Source organism: Hermetia illucens, chromosome 2 (assembly GCF_905115235.1).
Source record: "Hermetia illucens chromosome 2, iHerIll2.2.curated.20191125, whole genome shotgun sequence".
NCBI classification, from domain to species: domain Eukaryota; kingdom Metazoa; phylum Arthropoda; class Insecta; order Diptera; family Stratiomyidae; genus Hermetia; species Hermetia illucens.
In genome coordinates this window covers 67453857-67474725 of record NC_051850.1, presented here as the reverse complement: position 1 = coordinate 67474725, position 20869 = coordinate 67453857, and the positions used below count along the sequence as shown (strand labels likewise).

The 20869-nt window shown below is 40.4% G+C and overlaps 1 protein-coding gene across 4 annotated transcripts in view; it reads left to right on the top strand.

The window, feature by feature from the left end:
- LOC119650302 (HIV Tat-specific factor 1 homolog) overlaps positions 1-20869 on the top strand; it is a 471609-nt gene that overhangs the window by 446447 nt on the left and 4293 nt on the right. For all 4 annotated transcript variants that reach the window (XM_038052942.1, XM_038052944.1, XM_038052943.1 and 1 more), the window contains exons 4-6: positions 7171-7337; positions 15116-15302; positions 15368-15504. In XM_038052942.1, coding sequence (XP_037908870.1) covers positions 7171-7337; positions 15116-15302; positions 15368-15504 — 491 coding nt within the window. The remainder of the gene's footprint in view (positions 1-7170; positions 7338-15115; positions 15303-15367; positions 15505-20869) is intronic.

The window sequence follows — 20869 nt, the reverse complement described above, 5'->3', positions numbered from 1 at the left end:
ATGGAAAACGAATAAATAACTGTCAACCGAAAAAAAACTTATAGGTACAACGAAGTGTCATAAATCCAATCGAGTACGCTGATGAGATTTGTTTGCTCTCGAACCGAGTAATGGATGTTGGCCAAATGGCCCTGGACTTGAAGAAGTAAACGAGCAGAGTCAGATGGTTTTAAGTCTGACGGGTCATCACACTCTTCTTATTGAACTGAACTGAATGCTGCTCAACATATTTACAATGTTACATCGGCTTTTACTTTTTTCTCCAATGCAGCTATCTAATGCCAATGTTCTCTCTGTGCTAATATATAAAAGAAGAATATGGAAACCGACCATCACTGTTACTTGAAGGCTTCAAACTTTCGTCAATTCATGTATGCCAATGGTGGATACCATTGGCGTATTGTGCCCCCGAGACAATAACAATAGAAGAAATTCGTCGGCGTGCGTGGACGTGTTGATGAGAAGGCGAGAGGGGTAGTGGATTGGACATATATTGGGAAACGGTGGCAACTCCATTATGAATAAAGCCATGCAATGGAAGCCACTATCCCGGGATAGCCAGCAAGTGATTCGTGCTAGAGCTACGTGGTGTAGAACAATAAAAAAAGAATTCAGACTCGGCGACGTTGATCGTTTTAATTTTCTCCAGCAATTTGTCCAAAAAATTGAATCACTTCCCACAGGAAGGTCTCTCAATGAATCTAAAAAAAATAGATTTTTTATCGACCAATTTTCATCTAAGCTAATTACCGAGAAAAACGGGAACGGGACAGAAGCTAAAACAGGAGAAGAAGGAAATTGTGGAGCTCAGCGACGTTGGTCCGTTCAATTTTCCTTGAATGGCGTAGTCCTGAGTGTATGTTCCAAAGATTAACCATTTCATCCTTCAGAGGCTTCATTTCACTAATTGTAATGCGATTTCTCTGTCGTTGTGGACATTTTTCACACTATTCAGCACTGTGAATAAGAAGTCTATAATCATTTAATCCGATCAATAAAAGTGAAATGCGTTCGGTGACGGCACTCTTCTATATTTCAGAAGCTTCGTCACGATACCAGAGTTCCAGCGCATCATATTCACCCCACTAACAGCGGTAATTTAGGCTCCAACAATGCATCGAATGGTTCCCACATCATTGTACTCAGAGAGGTTTAGCGATTCCCTCCTAGGATATAGCATAGAAGTTGATTTGCACCATTCAATTATAATTCCAGTTCCTGTCGAATTATCTGTTAGCGCAACAAAAAATTTACTGTCTTAACCTGCTGAATCGCATAAGTGTTTGCTGTTAGAGTTGAAGGTTGGTTCACAAATCCTACAAAAACTTGGGCCTGTATATAATATTCAAGGAAGGTGTACGTTAGTGGAATTTTACCATATCTCTCTAGATGTGGGCGTCCACGTCCCTTTCATAACGCACATCGAGAAAATGATTGTCCAAGGTGGAAACTCCATTAGAAGGCTTATTTTCACGTATATTTTTGGTATTTTTTTTGTGGGAAGAATTAATTGGAATTCAATCAGATTTGGACATTATATTAGTCATATTCCGAATAACTTTTGAGATTTTTTCTTGAAAAAAGCCGAAAATAAAAAAGTTGCTCGACATTATTCCGCTGTAGGTCGTAACTAGAGGACGTAACTCCAGGACGTGAAGCGATTCCAATTTTTATCTGATTCCAAAAAGCTTTTATTTTTCCATTATTAACTTATGAATATGAATATCAACCTCAGTGCAGGTGAAAATAATCAAAATCAAAAATTGTGCGGCTGTTGAATAAAAATTTCAATTTTCACCAAAAATAAAAAATAAATAAAATCAATCAAAACAAATCAGGAAACAAGAAGCTGGACGCTTCAGGTATGAAGGGTTTTGTGTATTTCTTTTATAAAAACATTTGAGTGGGCATTTTTCCCAATACTACCTAGCACCTAATATATGCATATAATATGTGAGAATTTCCATTTCGCGTGATGACTAACATTCAAAGTCTTGAATTTGCACAGAAACGAAAATTTGAACTATTATAACTTTGTTAGTAATAGTGCGATTTCCACCAAACTTAGGATCATCATGCATGTTATAGCCTACGTTGCTGCAATGGTGGTTCTAGGGTGGTCTTAAGAGGATTTTTGCAGTTAACTAGTAAAAATTATAGTAGAAGTCTAGGCATTATATAGGCATTGTTTTCAGATTTTTCGGTTGGGTAGTTTCTGAGAAGGGGTCTGTGAAAGAAATTATGCTTTCGACCCCACCCTCTCCACTTTTCCAATAAATTCCAAAGCTGAAATCAGCTTCGAAAAGTACTAATCGATATCCAACATGACCATATTTGATGAAAAAAAAATCAGGATCTTCTTTTGAAAATTCTCCTGAAATCCGTTCAAAAGTATGAAGGTAATTGTGATAGTCTTTTGTATGAACCAAAGTCCACAATGGGGTCTTACCAGTGTGTCTGACGAATGCCACTGTCATCTTTACATTAAAATTGCATTTAGTTTCGGAAGATTTGCTGGCTTACAATATTAGAAAACCTTATAAAGGAAGAAAGAGTTCATTCAAGTTTTACTATCTCTAGTCTCAGAATATTCAGTCGCTACCACTGGAAACTGAAGCAACAGCAACAACCATTGCCCAAACTGAAGCAACAAGTAATTATGGAAATCCTTACAAAGTCAAATCCATAGCTGCGCTAGAACTCCTTGTCAATACATATTTACGTCACCTTCGTTGTCCAGTATAGGTTCAGCCATTGTGGTAACTTCCCTTGAGTTTCACATGCATGGGAAGGGGGGTGCACCAAATGACTGAATATGGTCATGTGGCATATTAGATGAAAGAGCTCGATTAATACTTGTCGAAACTAATCTTATTTCTGATATTGGGTGAAACCTAGGCGAGTGAGGGGTGAGGGGGTCTCGCTCTCAGAACCTATCCGGCCGAAAAGTCTAAAAAAATCACAATGGTGCATCTATACGAAATCTAGGCCTCAAAATAACTATGTGCTAATTAAGTTTACGGGTAGTGTCCAGTAGGATAGACTTGTGTGTACGTTAGTATCAGTGGTATTTACTTTAAGTACATATTTGTATGACTTTGTGCATGGGGTAAAGTGGAAGTACGTGAAGATGCGTCAGATCAATTTGGATAGGCAACGTTTGTTTATTTAGGATTAACAAAATATTGATGTCTTTGATATGTATGTACATATATTTTGCATGTACAGATGCATGTAGGATAGGATGAAGGACTATTTTGCATTTTTTGCTATGTACGAATAGAAAACCCTCCCATAAGATGAACACAAAACCTTTTACCCGAAGCGCCCAGCTTCCGGTACCCTCACTTATTTTTTCTTTTACGCACTTGTTGTTTTCCTAAAGAGTTTTCCTAAGCACTTGCTTGTCCTATGTTTGACTGCCTGTTTGTCATAGTTATCAACGCGAAATTTGATGAAAGTAGGGTAACTGTAAGAACCCCCTCATGTGTGGGAAAGCGTGCTTACAAAATATGGTATACAACTTTTTCTCTGCAAATCTACACAGATCAGGTGAAAAGCCTCGTTGAGTTTCATACTGCTTCCGAAATACAATGATATAAAGCACCATGAAAAATGCACCTCATTTCAATATCTGCTCAAACTTCAGAATTTACTAAAAAGCCCTCCATATAGTAGAAGCGCTATAATTTGTAGCAACATAAACCTATATGTCTCCTGTGTACTAGAAAAAGTACTGTCAAACTCATCTTTAGATTTCTAGTTTTTGCTTTTTTAAGAGGTGGAAATCTTCAAAAGACTATCCCGAGGGTTCAAGTATGCTGAACGTGTTGAGGTTTTACCAGCTCTCGCCAAGCTACGACTAAAATTTCCTTATCCACCAGTTTCCTTTGCGTATTTCAGTTTCGCAAGTGTAGGGCAAAATCCTGTCTTCACCCTCAACACCTTGATTGCTTTTGCTGTGGAACTTTTCAGTCGTTTCTTTATACTAGTGATACTATTGCGCTTAATTGCATGCTCTCACTAACCATCGGTATTCGCAGGTCCCTGTGCAGACCCTTATTTCGAACGTACCAGGGAGCGTCTACTTACGCTTGTTAGCACCTTCTTCTGATTGCTCCAGTGTTGTATTCCATAGGATCTTCTTGTAAATTAGTAACTAGTAGTACATCTGTTTGTATCTGGCATTTAACTGTAAAATGATTTTGTCGATAACCAAATTGGTGAGCTGGTATGATATTTTTCTCTCTACAATGAATTCGTGTTTTAATTTCTGTTACCAGCTCACTTAGTTGCGAACTGGTGTTAGGCTTGTAGACGCTTGCGTAGCTAGCTTTCTATATGCTTCGTCAAGAGATCTGCCTTATCCTTGCAGAATGGCGCGATGGTGGGAGAGGGATAGGGGATAGAGCATCAGCCTCTCAATCTCGCTACTCTGGGTTCAAATTCTAGTTGTTTCTGTGTTTGTTTCGCTGCTGTGAGCTTATCACTTGCACAGCATTAAGTGTGATGAGAGTGAAACTGAAGCACAATCTAACTATGTGGATGCTGTATACTCCATTAGGAATTGAACAGGAAACACTCTTTTCAGAACGAATTCAATTCCCGTTTCCGTAGTTAATAGGTGGGGCTTGCTGTCCAGGTCTTTTTAGATCTTTCGCAGTCTTCCATAGTGAATGCCTGTGTCTTTTTGTACTATCAGATTTCTAATACATCTATTGGAGAACTTGTTCTTATGTTTATTAAGTAAGACTTTAGCTTGTTTGGAAGGACGTTTAAGGTTTTTCCCTTCCCTGGTGGGGTTTGTTTGCCATAGCTTAGATGCTCTAAGTTTCTCTGCAATCAGTTCGTTGAGATCTGCAGAGCAATCGGTAGATTTCTCATTTAGGCCATCAGATGTTTTTGTTACGCTAGTCAGTCAGAATATAGGTTTACCACCCTACTTCTGGTCTCCCGACATCATTTTTCACGTGAATGAAGGAGCTTCCAATAAGCTTAAGAGTCGAGCGAGGTCTTTCTTTTTTCTACTAGACCAGGCCAGATAGTATATTGAAAAAGATTGACATCTTTATTAATTAGTTGTACACCAATAGTCCATTTACATTCCAACTTATGACTTTCAGGACATTTGCCATTTAGTTTTCTTATATTTCCGTCTCTTTAGTCTATACTGTCAAAAAATTATTTGATTACTGTCCGTTACTCCTTAAGCCTTTTATTTCAAATATCAAGTTTATTGTGGCATTATTTTACGTCTTAGCTTCTAAAATTCTTTCGCTACTTCACACTCTTTGCAATTGGCCCTTACAATTTGCACACTTCTCCCAGAAAGCTTTGTTGTGGGAACATTTCAATGATTGATGATCACCATCGCGTTTCACACAGCTTTGATTTTAATTACAATATCTTTATGTGTCATTGAAAAACCAGTGGGGGAAATTTTAGTTCCAATTTCTTTAATATAATAATAATCGTTGGCGCAACAATCCATATTGGATCAGGGCCTTGAAGTGTGTTAGAGCACTTCATTCAAGACCGTAACGGTACACTAGGAGGCAATGTGGTCAGCATTGCGCTCGCCCGAGATTATTACCCTGATTTGACTCAGGTACTCATTCACAGCTGAGTCGACTGGTATCCGACGTCAAATCACGATGCAAATTCCACTGCCACCAGTGAGATTTGAACACTCAGCTATCCAATTTCTTTGCATCGCTTTTAATCAATGGTGGTGAACTCTCACTAAAAAGGTCAATCAAATGCAATAAAAGGTCCTAGCCAGAATCTCCTCCTGAGATTTTACAGTACAGCTGGTCTGCCATCTGGGGTATTTATTTCATTGTTTTGTTCCATTGAATGTGGGTGGGTACAATTTATACCTCTTGGCAGGTCCAGTAGTCTCTGGATTGGAGTCTGCGCTGGGATGCTGCTCACGTTTGTTCATCACCGAAAGCTGGCTACCACTGGTAGGTACGAGTCGACTTGGTCTATGCATGGACAAGAATCGTTAATCACCTTTGCCGAAATAAAGGCGATCGGGGACTTTACCTTGTCTAACTTATTCACCTATCTCATTACGGTTATAATATGCGTACATATAGAAAGTTCTTCCCTCGGCCGGTGCGTACTATGTATTACAATATATAATTTTCCTACTGTATCGCCTGTAAGTCCTAACAGATCAGCCAACTGCTTTTGGAATAGGGTGACACTTAAAATCTGAAAGGAAAGTTTCATTGCATGAAAAGTTGTAGTTTCTTGCCCTTTCACAAATTGTAAATATTTTCTGCTTGTGGATTGGTCTATTTCTATTCTTCTTTTATGTACTGTAAACTCGTTGAATGTTATGACTTGTGGCCTGTGCAGCAGGAGCAGCGTTTTAAAAACTTTCCTTAGATTTAGTTAATTTTCCGCAACATTACCCAATAAGGGCCAGTACACTTTCTTAATACCGAACCCATTGCAAGTGTAAGCTCTAAAGGGCGATATAGCATTGTTCTTGGAGGACGAAGCAACAGACTGTTCAATCACGTGTAAGGAATTTATTCAATTGTGACCATGTAAATCCTATCGGGTGACATCATCTCATAACAACTCTTACATGATACGTGATAGCATCTTAACAAATAATTTAATTACCCTTCAACCTCAGTCGAAAGCATGTAAGTTCACTTTTGCCAATTCGGAAGTTTAAGAACAACAACGACAAATTCGAAGCTATTCAGTTGATTTAAACAATTAAATGTCCTCGAACAATGATTAATCAATGAACAAACGTCGCATTGCTAATAAACGCAAATTGAATGGCAAATGTACGGAATTGAGTTCATTTCTCACTGTCCCGGTAGCCTTGAAAACTCCGGCCCAAGCGCCACACTCACAGATTAGATCGACTCCATACATTTTCCTCTAGTGAACTATTAACATTAATCTAGAAAAATGTTTGGCATTAGAAATCATGGATATAATCACATTAGCCCTCACGAGAACTGGCTTCGGACAAATTAAGAACGATTGTGGCGAATGCTAATCTCCCAAATTCCAGAAGCCACTTGTTACGAGTCGTGTTGGATAGGTTCCGAAAAAACATTTTGAATGAGGATTAATTAATCCAATCAGGGCCATGACGACAACATATGAAAATAAATATTCCGTTTCTTTCGATTCCAGGTCGAATCCGTTGAATTGGCACTCAATTTGTTGGATGGCTACGATGTGCGCGGCCACAAGATTTCGGTCCAGCGAGCGAAATTCCAGATGCGCGGCGAATACAACCCAGCGTTGAAGCCCAAACTAAAGAAAAAGGATAAAGAGAAGATCCTGAAAATGAAGGAAAGGTGAGAGTTTGAACTAAATTCTAAATGAAATTTTATTATTGGGTCGTGTTTCTAATTATTTCGTTGCCATGCGGAACAAGGAGCTATTTTCATACTTTATTGAATCTCCAGTTATATCCAGGAAAATCAGATAACTAAAAGGAATTAAAATTGAATTAATTAGGAACATATTCTATAGAAATTCGTTTTAGCTTCAACATAGATTAATTGATGTATCAAACAAGTCATAGCAGTTAATGATATCCTCGTTCACCTAAATCATATTCACAATAATTTCAGTAGAAAATTTTATTAATTTTTAAGGTTTTGTGTAAACACACGGAGACGGTTGTAGTGATTGACACCAAATTTGGTAAAAAGATGGGAACTATGAACGCTCACGCATATAGTGAGTTACATCCTTTTACGTCGAAGGAGGGGTCCCCATACACGCAAGAGGGGAGTGTAAATTTTTTTTTCATCACATATAGTCATGTGGAGTATCAAATTAAAGGTCTCGGTTAGTATTTTTCGAAGCCGGTCTTAGTTTTGACATTTGTTGGAATGGTGGGGAGTGCGGGGGGTTCAAAGTCATCATTTTTTTAACGAACCCATTCTTAGAAACTACCCAACCGAAAAATCTGAAAAAAATCAAGGGAGCTGCTACTATATAGTGCCTAGGCTCCGAAATACTCTCCATACCGATATCTTTTCAAATAAAGTTAATAATAGTACATTACTATAATTTTTAGTAATTGGCAGGAAAACCCCCCTTAAGTTCACCCTAGAATCACAAAATTTTGCAGTAATGTAGGCTACATCATAGAGCACGATCCTACCAAATTTTGTAAAAATCGAACTATTACTAACAAAGTTATAATAGGTCAAAACTGTCGCCTCAGTGCAAATTCAAGACTTTGAATGTCAATATTACTTGAGAGTGGGTATATTCATATATTACGTGCTATATACTAATGGGACAAATGCACACTCAAATCTCTATACAGAAAAAATACACAAAACCTTTCAAACCTGAAACGTCTAGCTTCCGATTTCCCGACTTGTTTCCAATATATAATAAATACCGACCATCAGTCAAGAGAAGCGAGCCTCCGTGACGTTTGGTTCGGTCTGACTGTATTCATTTATAGAAGTGCATTTTGTTTACATAGGCAATATAAAGGTATGCTATCCATAATTTACTATATCTCACTTCCCACTCAATTCGTCGATCATAAAAGCAAAACATATCCATCCCATTGATAGTTTTTTGCTGCTCCGGAAACAGTACATGAAAAACAAACAAGTTAGTGAACCGCAAGTTGGACGCTTCAGGTGTGAAAGGTTTTATGTATTTCTTTTATAAAATCATTTGAATGGATCTTTGTCCTGTTAGTACCTAGCACGTAATACATTCATATATTATGTGAGAATATCCACTTTCGCGTGATACAAACGTTCTAAGTCTTGAATTTGCGCAGATGCGACCAATTTGACCTATTATAACTTTGTTAGTAATAGTGCGATTTCCACCAAACTTGGTAGGGTCATGCTTGCACTTGCACTTAAGTGGGGTTTTTGGCAGTAAAATACTAAAAATTATAGAAATATACTATTATTAACTTTATTTGTACAGACATCGGTATGGAGGGTATTTCAGAGCCTAGGCAAGATTTGTTTTCAGATTTCTCGGTGTGGTATTTTCTTAGTTTAAATCCGTGAAAACGTACTTTCGACCCCCCATCGAACTCCCCACCTTTTCATTAAATGTCAAATTTAATACCCCCCATAAATATATTTCCTGCAAAAAAAATTACCCCCTCCCCCTTAAATTCGACGTAGAATGATGTAACTTGCAGTTCCCAACTTTTCACCAAATTTGGTATAAATCGCTGTAACTGTTTCCGAGAAAAATGCGTGTGACAGACAGACCACTAGACGGACAGACAAACAGTCAGTAAACCGATTTTGAAAAGCGGTAAGAGTAATTGATGTACGTATAAACTGTTTTTTCTCCAAGGAAAGTTTTCTCGATTGAACCCCTACTAATCAAAAATAGCCGAAATATAGGTAAAGTTGAATAAATGGAAGAAACCGAAGAAAGATCCAAGGACCTTGAAAAGCTTTATTGATGGGATCTATGCGGTTTAGACCTACTACAAAACCTTTATATATACATCCATACATAAAAACTTAAAACTTTTATTAAAGGACAACTATTGATAATTGGTTCTTTCATGGCAAATTAAGTTGTTTAGATGAAGGTATTTAAAGTTTTCTTTAGATAAGGATAGTTAATAAAATACTATACGAAATGTATGGTTGCCATTCATACCTTGATGAAGCTTAGCCCCTCCTTAATGTGTGACCTACCCACTGCCACTTCAAATCACTCCGCCCACGGATAATGGGACTGTGCCCCAACCAAGTTCTTCGTTTGAAATAGTAACGGTTAGTAATGGCAAGGGCTTGAAGATTTTGAGTGACAATGAGAATCATCTTCCATATAGCAACGCAGAAAGAACGCTAGCACAGAACGGTGTCAACTTTATCTTGATGTGGAGATAACTGCATTTTCAGATTTTAGAAAAGGCAGCCAGAATGGATCTAGCGCTGTTAATGCATTAAGCGGCATCCAGATCGGTAAAACCGTCGGCAGAAACCAAGCTTCCTAGATGTATAAATTGATCGACGCCTTCGTTGCTCGGTCCTTGGTTTCTTGGAGTTTATCCTCAGTCCTACTGTAGTTGCCTTTCTTTCCAAATGTAGAGCTATTTAGTCAAATTTCATAATCCGGTGAAAGAGCAAATAGATGTTATCAGGTTGGTGAAGGTATTTGATGAAAGATTAAACTCCTCCACATACTTCAGGTAAAGCAGCATGAAGGACGTCACCGATAACAAGAAGAAATATTATCGGTGGCAAGACGCAACTCTGGCGGACTGAAATTCTCTAATATGTTACCTCGGTGCAGCACCTAACATTTTGCGTCATCGTACGACTCTGACAGCATCTATTAGTTTCTTCAGAATGTTCCTCCTACGTAGAGTAGACCATATATACTCCCTGTTAACACTGTTGAAAGCCTCCTCGAAATAGATAAAGAGCAGATGAAGCGAAAATCTAAACTCCACGCACTATTCGAGAATGATCGATAGGGCGTTAATGTGGTGAGTGCAGGAAAATCTGGCGCGGAAGCATATCTGCCTCCTCTGTGAGGAGAACGTCAAGCTCGGTGGTTTTACTTCGTTTGAGTGCATTGCTGGCCGAGATGATTTTTCTTCTTTTTGGAGGTGAAGAAGGGGGACTAGCCATTTCATCCAAAAGAAGTGGAACTTCACTGGATGTGATACGGTCAAGAACCGTGGTGAAGATTTCCTTCCATCTATTCTGCTGCTCGTCATCTTGGATGAGGAGTCGATCGTTACCTCCTTCACAGCACCTTGGAAAATCATTGCGTGCTGTGGCATCTTCCTTGATCAGCGCAGTAACTAATTCACTTTTGTCACGGCGCCCACTACGTTGAACTACCGTTGATTTCGAACAGCATTGGAGTTCGAGTGCGTCACGCGCCTCATCACTTGCAGCAGTTAATAAATCCTTCAATCGCTCCCGTTCATCGATCCCCCTCTGACGGCCCTTCAGGACGTGTGCGACGACCTGCATAGCACCACAAAAAAGAGTATATTCTCAGAGTATTTGACATCCGATTAGCCAGATAGCTCTTTCACTATCAAGCGACAGCTGGATCATAAAAACGGTAGATGTTAAACTTGGAGGCTCGCAGCTCTGGATACTTGCGAGAAGTGCAGAAACAAAATTCAAGCGAAGGTAAGCGCTGATAGTCGCTGGTGATTCCTTTTGAGGCCGATGTCAACGTCTGTCTTTTTATGCACACCCAGGACACAATTCCTGAATCTACAGCTGATCACAAGGTAGTCAATCTGATTGCTCGTGCAGTACCGGTCAGTTGATACCCAATTAACCTTCCTCTCACGGCTATCATAGATTCGCACAGTCTGGTTTGAACCATGCAGAAATACACTATTTTACGAACATGCTCAATGTTGCAAGGAGTTCTCGAAGGAGTTTGTCATCGATATACCACCGACTACCACCACCGAAGCCTCTTCTCTAACTCGTGGTACCTCCACTTTCTCACTTCCCAATTTGCAAGGTTCTATAAAAAATTTTTTGAATTCAAAAGGTTCCAATAAGTTATTATGTTAGTTAGCTAGTAAATTACTTGGCGGTCACCCTAAATATGAATCCGCGATGAGTTATCTTGACTTCCTACTAACTTTTTCCACTTAAAACATTTCGTTATTTTGCGATTCATAACACACATACTACCTCTCCGGTCCTCTCGAATCAATAGTGAAAACTCAATTTACAACAATATTTACCTAAACTTCTCAATTCAAATCACCATCATAATCTCACTTTCAAACATTACTCGAAATTGTCTATCGTGAACTCGGTTACCAGAAAAAGAGAAGATACTCGTACAACTTCTATCGCCTTGCCCAATACCGTTTATCGCCTTTAATTTCGCTCGGATTATCATCCTATTGCCCGAGATAAATGTCTCCATTTCCTGCATCGATCTGTTACCTAAAAATGCATCTAATTGCATGCCAACTTAGACATGCACATAGTATGGCGATGCTACATGTATAAAAAAAGTGAAGTTATTTCTATTCCCCAAAATATATAATTGTATAATTATTAAATAAAATTTAGAATTGCAGGAGAGATAAAAGTTAAGGATTAAGGTAAAAATTTTATAGCCAAGTTAATATCATTATTTGAAATGAATAATTTAAAGACGTTAATTTGTAATTTTATGGAATCGGGATGGAATGCAGTAAATTAGAAGTTGAATAACGGATATAGTGAAAAAAGAGGAGAAAAAAGAAATGCCGCGTACAATTAAATTAATCTATACTGATGGATGCAAGACCCACCTGAATCTCTACCGAACTAAGGAGAGCAAAACCTAGGTCGAGGCCTGAAGGTCTCTGTGCACTTGGACGTAACCGCGACCCCCATGAAACGCTCAATAGGGGGCCAACCCCTATAACCAAGCTGAAAGCACATGAGACAAGAATTCTCCTCAGACATGTGAATTCGAGGCTATCCCGGTTCCCACTATACTAGTAGACCCCTGTGAAGGTTTCGTGACCTATTATCTTTGAAGCGTTCGCCTACTGCATCCCGGCCAGTAAACCATATTGAGTGCCGTGTATCCCAGTGTCACCACTTGAAGGTTGGTTAGGACGACAGGGTTGCTGCAAGCTTCGAAACTGCTTCCCTAAAACCTTTTGACCCTCGCCCCTAACTTGTGCCCTTGGCAACCGGTAGGCCTAGAGATAATAGACGAAAATCAAATGTTTCTTACAGGACCTTGACTCCTAGATTCCAGTCAAGATTAAAATCATCACAATCAACGGAGGTTTCCGATATAGAGGAGAAAGAAGATTTCTGTAAGGAACTGCACACAATTCATGAGGAGATTGGTAAAAGTGAATTGTGATTATGATGGATAACCTGACTGCCAAGATGGGTTCTGACAACACCTTTCTCGGACACGTGATAAGAAGCCACATCACGGTTAGCATCAAATTTAGGAGTTGTCTTCTGAATATGCGGCACACAAAGATGCTGACATCGACCCCGAAAGAGACCACCATCTCACGCGATGGAGATCCAATACCGTAATATAGTACGCAAATAAAAATGTTTTGGGTGTGGTAAGTGATCGTACGCCATTCGATGGTTCCGTGAGTAGCGTAAAAGGTGGAACAGTATGTCAATCACCGTAACATGCAGATATGAACTGCTTCTCCAAACAAACGTAATATCGTCTTTGTCATATGTTCAAGCGGAGCAAATTCAACGGCTTTAACAGCCCCTGCGGTACTCGAGAAGGCTTTCGACAGCCTTATTAAGGAGTTCATTTATAGTCCTCTACACAGGTATAGCATTAAGGAAAAGCTGGGCCTTTATCCGAGCAACTTATGACATCGTAAAATATCACGTGCTGCTTAAAGGTAAAATCTCGAAGGAATTTGAAGCCTAAGTCCATCAGGCTGGTATTCAATCATCAATCAGTTTTCTGATCATTGCCGAAAACATCCCTTTCATGCTACCGTAATTGGAGTGCGCAAAAGGTGAAATTAATGAATGAAACATGTAATGTTTCCTCAGACCTCTTGATTATGCTGGTTATGCCGATAATATTGGGTTGCCTTCTGAACGGCCAAATTTAAGGTAGTTTCGTTACTCAGGCTCGGACCACAACACTAACAAGGTAGTTATTTAAGTTCATATTGGTCCCCTATATGTTTTGACATTCATTATTGCTCAGGGGTAGCGGTTTTCAGTTAACGTGTGGTCTCCATGCATAATTTCATCTTCTTGCTTATGAAAATATACGTTGCCTCATTGAAAAACTTATGAGTAATGTGAGAAAACCATTGAAAATTACGATTTACGTGCGCGATGACGCGATCCATTACCTGCAATTGATAATGAAAGAACATCGTAGGAAACGTTACTCTCTCTAACTTATCTTCCTCAGAGGAGAAAATGCGTTTGACAGCGGACTACATATGCTCATTTAATTTGCTCTGCGAAAACTGGGTTAAACTGCTCAGCTGTATTCCAAAGAACCGAGTTCAATATTTGGTAGTTAATTTCGAGCTCACTAAGAAACGTTCGTTCTTGTATTGGACACAGGAGATATGCATGCAAGTGACGTCTTCCTAGCCTATCATAATAAAGCTGACCTCGTGCACTCGTCCAACTTTGGAATAATCCCATAATACAAAAGTCTAGGACTAGTTAAATATGAAGAAAACAAAGTTTCTTACTACCGACGCCGATGAGGCCGACACTATCATAGTCAATGACAGTATCTTGCCCATAACTAAGCGCCTTAATATCTCGGATCGGTACTCTGAGTCAATATTGAACTGTTCCGTAAAATTACATTCTTCGCAATTCAACACAACCGGAATATAGTGGCACATTGACTGCCGAGTATAAGAGACCAAGTTGTAGTACATTGTAACACCAATAGTGTCTAAGAATCGTAGAGTGGAAATGAAGGTTCGTGACACGTTCACGACATAGAAAACTGCAGTAAAAACCCTGGTAAACCAACCCTTACTAACAGTACCATTTGAAGCTCTGCATACGTCATATTAAGTAATTGGCGGAGTGATAGCCTCTGAAGCCTCTTCTGAAGCTCAGCACAGACTTTGGTCCCCAAAAGCGATCGCATGCACCACAGCATCCATAATGTCTCACTCATACATTTTGTCGATTTTGACACTTTGGCCCATAAGATATAGTTCAACATCTGCGCAAATCCCGCCCCAAACTGCCATAGATTGTGGAATTTGGAAATGTTTAACGATTGGAACCTAAGACCTCTACCCGCCAAAATCTCTCGATTTCACACTGACATTATTCAACCGCGAAATTGATTATTTTCGTAAAAAGGATCTGTTCCGATAAATGTGGAATTTGGAAGTCGGCGCTGAAGTTGACGACACACCTGAAGCCTTACCTGTTTATTTTCATCAGTAAGGCTTGATTTCGAGCTCTTGATTCGCTATTTGGCAGACTGGTGCGTGAGTCCATTTTACTTTGGACAAAAACCATGAGAATTCTTTAAAAAAAATAACTTTCAAGTAGAAAGGGTGATAAATGGACCTAAATGGATATGTTACAACACCAGCTACATGCACATTTTGAGAACATTTCAATAATTCTTTATTATTTATTTTTAGGCTTTTCGATTGGCGACCAGAAAAAATGAGAGGCGAACGATCAAAACACGAACGTGTTGTTATCATAAAGAATTTATTCTCCCCTGAGCTCTTTGATAAGGAAGTCCACCTTATCATTGATTATCAAAACGACTTACGTGAAGAATGCGGAAAGTGCGGCACCGTCCGAAAAGTGATCCTGTATGATGTAAGTACACATATGTAGTTTTTGGAGGCGTGAACTAAACCATTCTAAAATTCGAATCTTTGCAGCGTCATCCCGAAGGTGTAGCTCAGGTAACCATGTCAGATCCTGAAGAAGCTGATAGTGTGGTTCAGATGATGAATGGACGTTTCTTCGGAAAACGAAAATTAACTGCTGAAATTTGGGATGGAAAAACCAAATTTAAGTAAGTTTGCGCCAAAATCCAGAATCATGATAGGATTAAACTCCACATATTTATATTTTGACGACTCTTAAATGTTTCTCTTAAAAATCTACTAATTAGTAGTTACTAGACTATCTTTCTAGCCGGCTAACACATATGTTTGGTAAAGTTTCAAAACGCGCTTACGCTTTGCGGATTATTTTTCTGCATAATAATCTATCGTATAACCACACTCATAGGGACCAACATTTTTGTTTTTGCTTGAAAAAAAGTGATAAATATATTATCAACTCACACAGAGGCTGGAGCTCGAGCTCCATTGATTTGAAACGTCTTGGAAAGCATTTTCCTGCCGCACCGAATGGGTCAGATTACATAAAATTTGTATGCCTATGAAAGAAGTATCTTTCTATGTCCAAGGCATCATAGTCATCATTAACGGCGCAACAACCGGTATCCGGTCTAAGCCTGTCTTAATAAAGAATTCCCGACATCCCGGTTTTGCACCAAGTTGATATCCCTAAATGCTGCCTGGCGTCCTGGCCTACGCCATCGTTCCATCTCAGGCAATGTCTGCCTCGTCTTCTTTTTCTACCATAGATGTTGCCCTTGTAGACTTTTCGAGCTAGATCATCCTCATCTATACGGATTAAGCCCACCGCAACCTATTCAGCCGGATTTTATCCACAACCTGTCATGGTATCGCTCATAGATTTCGTCGTTATGTAAGCTATGGAATCGTCCATCCTGTTGTTGATGTCGAATGGTCTCGAGAGTGATCCTGTTGCTTTTATCTGGCCTCGAACATTGGTCAGGGTTAGCCTAGTAATTCTTATTAATTTCGTCGGGATACCGAGTTCTCCCATGGCCGTGTACAGTTTTCCTCTGGCTATGCTATCATACGCGGCCTTAAAGTCGATTAAAAGATGGTGCAACTGATGTCCATATTCCAACAGTTTTTCCATCGCTTGCCGCTTGTTGATTTGCCTGGAGTGAAGCCTCTTTGGTATGAGCCAATGACGTTCTGGTCGTATGGGGCTATTCCTACCTAGCAAGATAGCGGAGGATATCTTACAGATGGTACTCCGCGAAGTGATCCTTCTATAATTGCTGTACTGTTTGATATCTCCCTTTTTATGTATGAGCCAGATAACACTTCGTTTCCAGTCGCCAGACATTAATTTGCTGTCCCACATCTTGAGCATAAGTTGATGAACTGCTTGGTATAATTGGTTGCGTCCACATTTAACCAATTCGGCTGTAATTCCATCGGGTCCTGCAACTTATGATTTTTAAGCTGATGAATTGCACGGACTGTTTCTTCTATACTTGATGGTGGCAGTATTTGTCCGTTGTCGAAACCGTTTGGCGAAACCTCTAACTAGCCGATGTTCTGGTCGTTCAGCACTTCATCAAAGTACTCAACACATCGCTCCAATAAGCCCATTCTGTCGGAAATCAGATTTCTTTCTCTGTCTCGGCACGATGAGCATCGATGTGTGTAAGGCTTCATCCTGCTGATTTGTTGGTAAAATTTGGTAAACTGATGCGGTTGCTCCCTGTACTTTTCGAATTCGCAGCCTTATTGGTTCTCCCAGGCTTCCTTTTTTCGTCTGTGAAACCACTTCTCCACTCGCCGGAGTTCGCAATAAGTCTCCGCGCGTGCCCGCGTCCTTTGGTAATGCAGCGTTATTGGGTATGCAGCATTTTTCCGTTCTGTTGCTATCTTACATTCATCGTTGAACCAGCCTTTCCGACTCCTTTGCCCGTTGGAGCCAAGTATGTTTGTAGCCGTATTTATGATAACGTTTTTTAGGTGATTTGATACTTCATCTCCAGGATCTCTGTTGACTGCGAGTGTTAACTCTCACCTGATTGTCAGATGGGATTCTGGGGGGTGTTGTTATTCGAGCTCGGAGCACCATGCTAACGAGATTGTGATCCGAGTCTATATTGGCACCCTATATGTTCTGACATTAATCAAGGCTGAGAGGTGGCGACGTTCGATCAACACGTGGGCAATTTGGTTGAAAGTGGTCCCGTCTGGAGAGGCCCACGTTTGTTTGTGGGCCGCTTTCCACCAACAACCATTTCGAGTGACACTGCTAATTGGATAATCCGCAGTCCTTTATCATTTGTATTATGATGTAAGCTTTGGGTTATGGGCCTGAATACGGGCTCTGTCCCTACCTAGCTGTTAAAGTCCCCAATTATGATTTTGATATCATACCTGGCACAAGCTTCGAGGGTTCGTTCTACTGCCTCGTAGAAGATATCCTTCTCCGACTCTGCAGTCCCTGTAGGGGCCGTTCGCTTATGTTTGCAAAGCCAATAGTAGCAGGTTTCATTTTTTGGCCGACTAAGAAACCTACTCCAAACACATGGTTCACTGGATGGCCACTATAATATATGGTGTAGTGACTCTTCTCCAGGAAACCGATCCCTGTCTAAAGCATCTCCTGCAACGCTGTTGGTGGTGGCCGGTGGTAGGTTAATGGGAGAATCCGTCGAGAACCTCCCGAAATATCGAGCACGTATTCAGAATGATATACAATACCATACCTATAGTTGACAATATTATGGGAACTGCAACCACCCTCTCGAGGTTTCTTTGATTTCCCGAGCCAGTAACTCATAGTTTACCTTCTTTTGCACGTATTTCCGTTCAGCGTTGCTATTATAGGGGATAGCAAAATCAACAATAAACGTGGAGTGACCTAACTTGTCAGCTAACAGCACGTCAGCGTCGTTGTGCGATATGTGAGGATGAGTTAGAACTTGGCACTCCCAGTACATGCTGTAAACCGGCCATGTTCCCTTGACCAGCCCATACTTGCATTCGCGGTTTGGGTGAATTAGTTACATACAGCATTGTGCTTATTCCTGTATTACGCCGGTGCCATTACAGTGCAACCAGAAATGAGGTGGTCCAACATCTCTAACGCCGAACCACACATCTGCACTAGTCATACTCCGCTCATTCTTTCATTATGAGCTTTTTATAAGCTCGGGTGGCGACCATGCCGTCCTGATTGGTACACATGAATCCTTCCGTTTCAGCGAAAAGCTCGCCAACACAAAGCCATCTGTTCGACAGATGCAGATCGACAAATAGTTATCAGAATCAATCCACGTGTTTACCGTGGATTGTCTTCGACTTCCGTTCATCGATCAGCTCTTGGCCAGACTTTACCCCACTCAGAGGATTGAAAGATCAGCCCTTCAAGTTAAGTGCATGTCGGACTCGCTGCTCTTTGCGAGTAACGAGTTGACTTGGCGATGATGCTATACCACCACGTTAACCAGCCCTGTACCTCCGATGTCACGAGGCAGGTGCATGCGCTCCATGACAGAGTTTGGATGATGCATTCGGAATTTGGACATAGTAATCCATATCCGCTGCTTTATATTTTCTAGATTGGTGTTCGTCCACGGCAATACGAATGCATAAGCAGGGAAAGGATGGCAAATATTTTCAATGTGCTTATCTTATTCTTCCTCGAGAGATACGATTTCAGCACCAACTTTATACGTCGCATGAATTTGGACAGCAGAGCATCCGTCAGCTCACCAACTCGAATATGGGTTCCTTACAGAATTCTTAGGTACTTGTAGCAGTCTGTCTCGGGCATAGCTTGGATGTGGAGGTCACCAATGCTATGTCTGGCATGCGGCTCGTGATCGACATTATTCCTATCAGTATTAAGGAGTAGAACGTTCTTTCTGTTGAAGGTGGCACCACACTTGATTTCGCTCGACGCATTAACTTCGCTAGATTTGCCTAAAATTTGGAGATGTTGATGTTCTTATTGGGTTGTTATATGAAAGCTAGAGCATGGAATCTGCTGTTGCGCTAGGGAAACAAGAAATACCGCAGAAGGCAAAGAATTCAGAAGTGTATTCTTCAATGGTCCTGTGAAAGACGTTAATGGTCGACTTATCATCCACGATGACGAGCAGCTGAAGACGTGGCAAGAATCCTTCATCACGATTCCTAACCGTATCACATTTGGTCTCGTGGATGAAATGGCTAGTCACCGTAACGGAGCATCGAAGGCGTCGATCAATTTGTATATCTAGGAAGTGTGGTTTCTGCCGACGTTGGCACAGAACTGGATGTCGCCCGACGCATTGACAGCGCTAAATCCGCTTCTATGTTAGTGTTCTTTCTATTCTGCTATATGAGAGTATCACAAAAAAAGTGACCTCCACTGTTACTCAGAAGCTCCAACCTTTTGTCATCACCTGCCTGCGTCGTATCGTTAGGATATGCTGGCCTGATACTATTACAAACAAAGATCTCGTGAGGGGACCTGAAGCGCATTTCAGGTACCGCGAACGATGGCACGTAGGTATGGTAGAGGGACTATACCCCCAAAGGAATTAATGACAACTATATATATTTGCTATGCTAGGAAGGTATTGGTCCCCGTGAGGTGTTGACTTCCCAGGTTGTATACACCACACGCAAGTGCAGCAAAGTGTATGATATGAGATTCAGTTTCGTTCTCTTCAATGCAAAGTTTACATGTTGGGTCTCTAGTATTTTCTGTAATACGTATTCGCATCTGCACTGACGATCATCTGAAGGTCAGAAGGTATGCGGTCGTTCTTCAATTTCTCCATCTCCGAACGGAGAGTAGATGGATGCCACTAGACGACCCCTCTCATTTTATTCCATTCTCATCGCCTGTAATGCTAAATTTGCTAACTTCCTGGAGTTATTTAGCGGTGACCTTGCCAGAAAACCTGTAATATACAATTTACCGTCCACGTGCCAATGTTCTTGAATCAAGACTACTTCTATCCATACTCTCGACTTTAATTAACCAACTAATTGCTGCTATTGTTTCCACTCCTGGGTGTGGAAGTGGAAAGCGAAAGTGAAGTGTCAAGGTACGCTTTTCAGTTTATGGCTTTAAGCGAATTTGAACTATTATCATCGATTCTCAGGACCAGGCTTAGGTTACGGATACTATGGATGCGAAATGATGATGACGAAAATGTGTCCTGACGAGTTGTGATTAATTCGTCTGATTTCCAATGAAAGTGTCTACTATGGGGGCGAGTTAGAATACGCCATGTCAGATTTCCGAAGTACTCGTCCGAACACATTTTCGTCACAACTCACATCCATCGTTTGGAACCAATGTCGGTCCATTCCTCGATTTCAAACCCCATGTGATATGTCAACGCCTAGTAGCTTGGATGTATGTAGTTTTCGTTGTTGAACAGTCCCCCTTTTATTTTCGCTCGTGTTCATAGCTTTGTTTGCCCAAAAGGCGGAGTTCATAAAGCTTTTTTTCCTAGTTACTTTCCTTGTACCGAATATAGTAACTTTATTGCATTTTCCTCAGAGTTTCTATCGGAACTGCTCTTGTCGGTA